Here is a 7,718-nt window from a genome sequence, read left to right as displayed (position 1 = left end):
TAAGTAACAAATTTAGCGAATTCAAATTAATTATAATTTATTATTTTCATTCATAAAGGTATACATAGTAGTAAGACCGTATTAATATTTGGCGGTCCAAGTCCACTTTTAATAGAAGTCTTTGTCTCCACCCATCAGAAATTCGTTTGCGCAGTACTGACTTTGCAGTTTGTGAGACTGTTGCTTCAGCCTGTGGTAATAATATGACAATTCTACACAAACTATCAATTTTGTATGCCATCGTATCTTTTGTAAACAAGAAATTAAATTCGAGTGTTTGGCGATCTTTATTATTGAATAAATAATTGTTACTTTAGAAGTTTTGAAGTTATTTAGCATGGCTGAAGATAAGGGTATTTTTTACAACAACCGGGTTCTTCTCGGTAACTGGTATGAAGCGACAACTTTGGAAGAAGTAAGTTTAAAAAAACACAATAGACAAGAAAATAACTTAGTTCATTCATATTATAGTCTTACCAAGTTTACATGATACTCATTGTATTATAGTTAGCACACAGAAGTTAACTAGTCATCGTATCAAACAAACGATATAAAAGCAGGGGCCGTACCACGAAATCGTTTTGAAACTCAAACAATCGTACGAGAATGCCGCGTCCTAGATACGTGGGAGAGCCATGCTTCGGCACGAATGGGACGGCTCGACCGGAGAAATACCACGTTCTCACAGAAAGCCGGCGTGAAACAGCGCTTGCGTTGTGTTTCGCCGAGTGAGTGAGTTTACCGGAGGCCCAATCCCCTACCCTATTCCTTTCCCTACCCTCCCCTATTCCCTTCCCTTCCCTACCCTCCCCTATTACCCTATTCACTCTTAAAAGGCCGGCAACGCACTTGCAGCTCTTCTGATGCTGCGAGTGTCCATGGGCGACGGAAGTTGCTTTCCATCAGGTGACCCGTTTGCTCGTTTGCACCCTTATTTCATAAAAAAAAAGTTCTACTCTAACAAACGAGAAATGACGTTGTTAGAGCGGGACGCGGCATTATCAGCCGATTGTTTGAGTCTCAATCTCAAAACGGTTTCGTAGTAGGCCTGCTGACGCGATGTTTTCTGCACATATTACATGAAAATAAATATGATATTTAAAAAATGCAGGTGAATAAACTATCGTCTTTACGGGGGCACTACCATACGCCTCCAGATTGCATCCAGATATCTTCTGTATTAACTGTGCGTAAAAAGTACTAGGTATATCATAAAGAATTTAGTTTAAACCAAATGTTATTCTAGAATGTAGACTGTTTTACCCAATAACTATTATAAAAAAAATCATATCCCTTTCAGTACAAACTGAAGAAATTCCTCAAACAAATGGAAAAGGGTGAAATAATGTTGGCAAAGTACAGGAAGATGACAGAAAATTTGAGACGGCCAACAGTATTGACGCAATCATCAAACTCAGTAAGGTTCGGGGCCAGGATAGCCCTTCTGGCGCCTCATGTGCCAGGTCAGCTTTTACAAGGGTCAAATAGTATGTTCCTACAATCTGCTTAATATTCAACCTTCAAAGTTGAAAAGGTGCCCTATTACAACGTAAAGGGCGACCCGTATCGAATATTTCGATAATGTTTAAAATTTAAAGTTAGCTACGAAGTTTACAGTATATTAATATCTGCATTAGTAATAGCACCAGAAATATACACTACATACACGTACAATACTAGGTACTTATACTTACAATACCTGTAGACTCAATTCATTATCGATAACACGGCAGCACTGTCGAGATGTCATATAATGTGTGTCGATTGGGTAGTACCTAAATTGCCTTAGTTCGAACTTAATCCTACCCTTCATAAAGCATTTCCTCAATGCTTAAATTCCGATTACCATTTAAGCGCATAGACTGTAAAGAAAGTTTTCACCACAAAAAATAGAGCTGCAAAAAAAGCCGCAACCGACATCCTACGTCGTTATTGTTTCAAGTAAGTATTTTAAAAATGTTAAAATACAATTTGTGATGGTGTGGGTAAAGTTGCACACGTGACGGGGGCGTGCTCGGGGCCCACTGCCGACTGCCGACGAAACTTCTCAGACTTCCCGACCTCTGTTCGACAAGTAAAAACTAAATTAACGTAGCTATAACGCAAATTGTTTATTTCTTGCAGCAAAAAACGAAACAGTTTCTTTTTCCATGTGTATACGTTATTACTTTATGCTATTAATTATTTATTTATTAATACTGAGTTATTATAGTCAGCTTGCAGCCTTGCCCTTTGATATTGAATCAGATAATATTATTGTAATTATTTGTAACTAAGTACCATATTTTTGCAAATATAAACACTCTTATCCTTAATCTTTTAAAAGACTCTACATTTTAATAAAACTTAAACGCTTAAAAATTCAAGCAACTTGATCGCATCGCATCGGATTTACGAGGGTCAATTTTCTCTGTATGGTTCATAGCCATTATTTTTGACTAAATTACTATACATTCTAGCCGAATGGTAAATTGCCAGTGTATGCGCTCTATTTGTTTCTTTATTCAAAGTCTTTTAAGGTTATGTTAACCAACCCCTATTTATTCAACAGCGTCGGATTCCCCGATCGAAGACAGCAAAGGCTTGTTGCTGGGCGGACGAATATCTTCGGACGAAATTAATTACATCCAAGACTTGGAGGACGGCTGCTCTGTAGTCTGCGCGGCGGAGGAGGTGCCGACCGAAATGAACACTTTCATTATAACGAGCTCCGATTACTGCAAAAGGGACGGGGACCCGCTGAAGTATAATCAGGAGTTTCTTATGGCTTTGTCTTCTTCGATAGCGAGGAATAAGGTCATATTTTACTTTGATGTTTGTTAATTAATTATCACTGGCCGAACTGAATTGCTCGCTCGAATCGAGCAATTTATGTCGCCAAGTTGTGAGGATAACAAGAATAAATATAGGAACATGGAATGTAGGTGGCGAAAGTGGTATTTTTATAAAATACATAAGAACTATTTTTTGTCTTTCCTTAGGAGAAAAGTAGTTATGAAATAGATATACTATAATATTTTGTGTTACTGAAAATTGAATTGAAATTCACGAAAATTCAGTTGCATTTTATTATAGTAACCGTCACGTATATGTCGTATTCACAGGTGTATTAACCTGTTACTAAAGCCTTAGATTATCATAATATTAATACGCGAACGAAAAACTTTGTAACCCTTTTTACGAAAAATGGGGAAACGTAGGTGCATGAAATTTTGCACAGTTATAGTTTATATGGTGAAGGAGTGCATCGAACTAATATTATTTTGAAATTATGCTTTTATCATACATTTTTTTACAACACACACATATGAGAAATGACAGATTTTTGAGTGGCAAGCCTATACATACGAATTATCTTTTATTTATGGTTGAAGTCTGTTGACAACAAGTTGACAAATTGAAAACGGATTATAGTTTTTTATTGAATCTAAGATACTATTAGACAATACTTACACGGCCAGTCTGAGACCAGCTAAGTCCCAGAGACAAGAGTTGAAAAAAAAAAGGATAAAGTCAATATTTTTTACAAAATATAGGGAGTAGTCCCAATGTCGTTGAAACTAAGGTCGAATTTTGACCATTGGGCGATCTCTAGTTTAATTGAATTTAATAATTGTCATATGAAGCCGATTTTCGTTTCCAGAAATCGAAGAAAATGGGGATGACGATGATGAAATTATATTTCCAGCCCCTATACCTCCGTTACGACCCGAACGCGATACCCGGGTTATGCGGCAAGTACCCGCTGTACATCAGTCGGCACCCTGTGACCAGCACGAGATGGCGCGCGCTGCCAGTACAGACGCCGGAGATCACGAGATTCGAGATGGAAGGACAGCCTGTGCCCGTGAGACCTAAATACCTGTTACTATGGCACATACTAGGCAAGCGCAGTATGGTCACAATCATAGAAAGTCAACCCTTTCTATGATTGTGACCGTACTACGAAATTATTTATCAGTAGAAGTTTTCCTGTTCTGAGGTAGAACCTATCATATTGTATTAACTATCTTCGGTGTGTATAAAATTTTATTCAGATGTAAAAACGTATTCCTACATAATAACGCTACACGTACAAAACTATATAAGTTTTTAGTACGTGTGTATGAACAGAAGTCATTCAAAATTAACTACAGTCTACTTACAGAATATTATATTGTATTTACTTCAGTTAAATTATTTTTGTGTTGACGTATCTAGAGGTAGTTTTCATCTATTCTTTTTTTTTTCTTATAAAATAAGGGGACAAACGAGCAAAAGGGTCACCTGATGGAAAGTAACTTCCGTCGCCCATGGACACTCGCAGCATCAGAAGAGCTGCAGGTGCGTTGCCGGCCTTTTAAGAGAGAATAGGGTAGGGATGGGAAGGGAAGGGTAGGGAATAGCGGAGGGTAGGGAAGGGAATAGGGTCTCCGGTAAACTCACTCACTCGGCGAAACACAGCGCAAGCGCTGTTTCACGCCGGTTTTCTGTGAAAACGTGGTATTTCTCCGGTCGAGCCGGCCCATTCGTGCCGAAGCATGGCTCTCCCACGTATAAATACATATACCATACCTATACCTAAACCGTAGATTTTCGAAACTCGTGGCAACAATTTGATAATACTACAATATTTGCATCTGCCCATTAGGTAATTATTACAATAAAAGTGGTGGTCATTATTAACGACGTAATAATTGTGTGGCTAACTCAATGTGCCAACATGAAAACAAAACATGCATATTTCAACGAGTCCCTTTGAAGTTCACCGCTTCGTACTCCGCATCCTAATGTACTAGATCATTTAGGATTCACGTCCTACAACACCTAAATAAATGAGGTTTCTCACTTAACTTCTTTTATCCGACGCCAGCCCACTCCCTAAGCCCCATTACTCAATAAAGTTGGAGGAATTCTGAGATGAAATAATAATGATGAATAAAAGTTAAAGGATAATACCTCGATAATACATAAAAAAATCCTATAATATTACGCGGACTATATTACAAACGAGTATATTGGTCCCTCATTTAATATTTATCAGTAGTTTAGTAAATACGATGTCTAGTGACGGAACAGATTTTCTGGACGAAAAAAGACTTTTTTAATCGAAACACTTCACTACTACTAATTATGTTTTTTCAAAATCCGTTTATTAGTTTACGTGAAAAGTGACTACTATTATACACAAACACACAAATCTTGTGCTCATAATAATAGAACGAATGTAATCTTTATTGTGGGATTTTTGTGTATATTTACAGTTTACTGATAGTTATTATTTAATACTGGAAATGCAAGCCACTTAATTTCTTTGCGCGGCTTATTTTCAGCTTTTAAGCCATTGGTTTTCATTTTGCAGATTATAGTATTTCAATGGCGTACAATGGGTTCGTATATTTTAATGAGTGTTGAAATCTTTCAGGTAAATAAGGACGTTATCATTAATCATTGCGCCACAAATGTGAATTTGGGAATTAATATTGGCTGCTGGACGATGGGATTTTACGGAAAGGTACGTTTTGTTTCGATAATATAACATCTTCACTAATAATACAAATGAGAAAGTATCTATTTGTACCCTCTTTACGCTAAGGCCAGGCGCGCACTAGCGGGCAGGCCGCGGCGGCCATCGAAAGTATGGTGGTTTATGGCGGTTTCATACTAAGGTGATTATCTCGATGGTCGTCGCGACCCGTTAGTTAAGTGCGCACCCGGGCTAAGGCTACTTGATCGCTTGATACAATTTTTGTCGAGTCCGAAAAAGGTCGTAAAATAGTTTAGTTTCGACTGAAAATACCTATATGGGTGCCGCGAGATAAAAAAAATAGGTGACAAATAATATTATTATGAAGAGATGACTAATTTTACTATTAAAATATTAGTAAGTATACATTTTCCCCTGTTTTTTCCACATTTTCCTGTATTTCTTCGCTCCTATTAGTTTTAGCGTGATAAAATATAGCCTATAGCCTTCCTCAATCAATGGGCTATCTAACATTGAAAGATTTTTTCAAATCGGATCAGTAGTTCCTGAGATTAGCGCGTTCAAATAAGCCCTTTCAAATAATTTCCTCCCGTTTTTTTTCACATTTTCCTCTATTTCTTCGCTTCTATTAGTCTTAGCGTGATAAAATATAGCTTATAGCCTTCCTCGATAAATGGGCTATCTAACATTGAAAAAAATTTTCAAATCGGACCAGTAGTTCCTGAGATTAGCGCGTTCAAACAAACAAACAAACAAACTAACAAACTCTGCAGAATTATAATATTAGTATAGATTTTTTTAACAAATAAAACATTACACACACTACAACACACACACATGAGAAATGACAGATTTTTGAGTGACAAACCTATACATACGAATTATACTCTTTTTATTTATGGTTGAAGTCTGTTGACAACAAGTTGACAAATTGAAAATGGATTATAATTTTTTTATTGAATCTTAGATACTATTAGACAATGCTTACACGGCCAGTCTGAGATCAGAAAAGTCCCAGAGACAAGAGTCGAAAAAAATATTATAAAGTCAATGTTTTTTACAAAATATAGGTAGTAGTCCTAATGTCGTTGAAATTAAGGTCGAATTTCGACCATTGGGCGATCTCTAGTAGTCTTTAATTCCCATTCAATTTCAATGTTAAATTACACTTTTAAACTCCCAGTCTCCTTAAGCGGTAGTATAAAACGTGGCAGTGGACAGAGATAAGTGGTTTGTCACCGCGCAATCGATCACATCGGTATCTGATGTTGGCACTATTATTCAGGCATTGACGGCTAGATTCGAAAGGTGATAAGTTGGTTCTCCAAGCGCATTTGTGCGAAAGATTTAGCGAATATGTTAATACTTTAGCTAAAGATTGTGGTCTGCAATAAGATTTATTTTTAACTTTTAAAGCAAAACTTTGAACGAACAATATATATTTAATTTTATTTTCATAATATTTCGAATGTAATATCTATAGAGATAAAACTCATCCTTTCCTTGTGGGGTTCCTATTTACTAGACATAGACGCCCTCGAGTCTGTGTGCACGAAATGAAATCCTTTGGATAATATAATTTTTTAGAAATAAAAAGTAGCCTATGTTCTTTCCTATAATCTGTGCCAATTTTCATTAAAATCGATCCAGCTGTTTTGGAGCATTTTAAATTATGTAAATAACTTTACTTTTTCTAAATACTTATTAGATAGACGATTCTTAATAATAGATAGGGTTTGACGTAACGCGACTAAACTACTTAGGAAATTAACTTCTCTGATACTACATAATTTAAAAATTCCAATTCCAAATATAAAGTTACTTTATATAATTAAAATTTCAGGTATGTTGTCCCGTCATGAAAACGTGTTTGGATGTTTACGGGAGGGAAACGGCGCACAATATCTGGCAAATTTATACACCAATAGCTGACGGCGAGAAAAAAGAATAAAAATGTTTTATAAACTGTTTACGTTTTACATTTGTTACTCGCACACCAAAAATAAAGTGAACTAATCGGCAATCGTGTTTCATTCATAAAATGTAAAAGTTTTATAGCGTATTTTTAATAGTCACACAGTTCGTTATGTCTTTTATCTGCTTTTATTATGGTTCAGTGTTTTTTTTTCACCACCGCGTTTAAAATTGAAGATCTTTGGCCGCCTGCTCAGGGCCTGTAGACAAGTGGCAAAGCGCTAATGCTAACGCTAACGCTAGCGCTACAAAATGTATGCGATTTGACATAAGTCAT

General features: G+C 36.4%; 1 protein-coding gene across 2 annotated transcripts; it reads left to right on the top strand.

Annotated features, from left to right (window-relative positions):
• Nucleotides 1–256: 256 nt before the first annotated feature.
• On the top strand, nucleotides 257–7,490 carry LOC121730446 (cilia- and flagella-associated protein 161-like). Of its 2 annotated transcripts, none has more exons than XM_042119479.1 (6): nucleotides 257–415; nucleotides 1,301–1,463; nucleotides 2,552–2,796; nucleotides 3,689–3,847; nucleotides 5,405–5,494; nucleotides 7,311–7,490. In XM_042119479.1, exons 1-6 carry the CDS (start codon nucleotides 338–340, stop codon nucleotides 7,416–7,418), a joined length of 843 nt encoding a protein of 280 aa, XP_041975413.1. In that variant the 5' UTR covers nucleotides 257–337; the 3' UTR covers nucleotides 7,419–7,490. The 2 variants fall into 2 exon arrangements, with proteins under 2 accessions (XP_041975413.1, XP_041975412.1); XM_042119478.1 differs by having other exon boundaries at nucleotides 3,644–3,847.
• Nucleotides 7,491–7,718: the final 228 nt, after the last annotated feature.

The sequence above is a fragment of the Aricia agestis genome, chromosome 9, assembly GCF_905147365.1.
Source record: "Aricia agestis chromosome 9, ilAriAges1.1, whole genome shotgun sequence".
Lineage (NCBI taxonomy): Eukaryota > Metazoa > Arthropoda > Insecta > Lepidoptera > Lycaenidae > Aricia > Aricia agestis.
This window is presented reverse-complemented; position numbering and strand designations above follow the sequence as displayed.

What these genes read in the sequence shown, in the direction of transcription:
- LOC121730446 (XM_042119478.1), top strand. Translation starts at nt 338, where the DNA reads ATGGCTGAAGATAAGGGTATTTTTTACAACAACCGGGTTCTTCTCGGT. An exon ending in AAGCGACAACTTTGGAAGAA is followed by an intron (nt 416 to 1,300) that starts GTAAGTTTAAAA and finishes TATCCCTTTCAG; the next exon opens with TACAAACTGAAGAAATTCCT. An exon ending in TCTGGCGCCTCATGTGCCAG is followed by an intron (nt 1,464 to 2,551) that starts GTCAGCTTTTAC and finishes TTTATTCAACAG; the next exon opens with CGTCGGATTCCCCGATCGAA.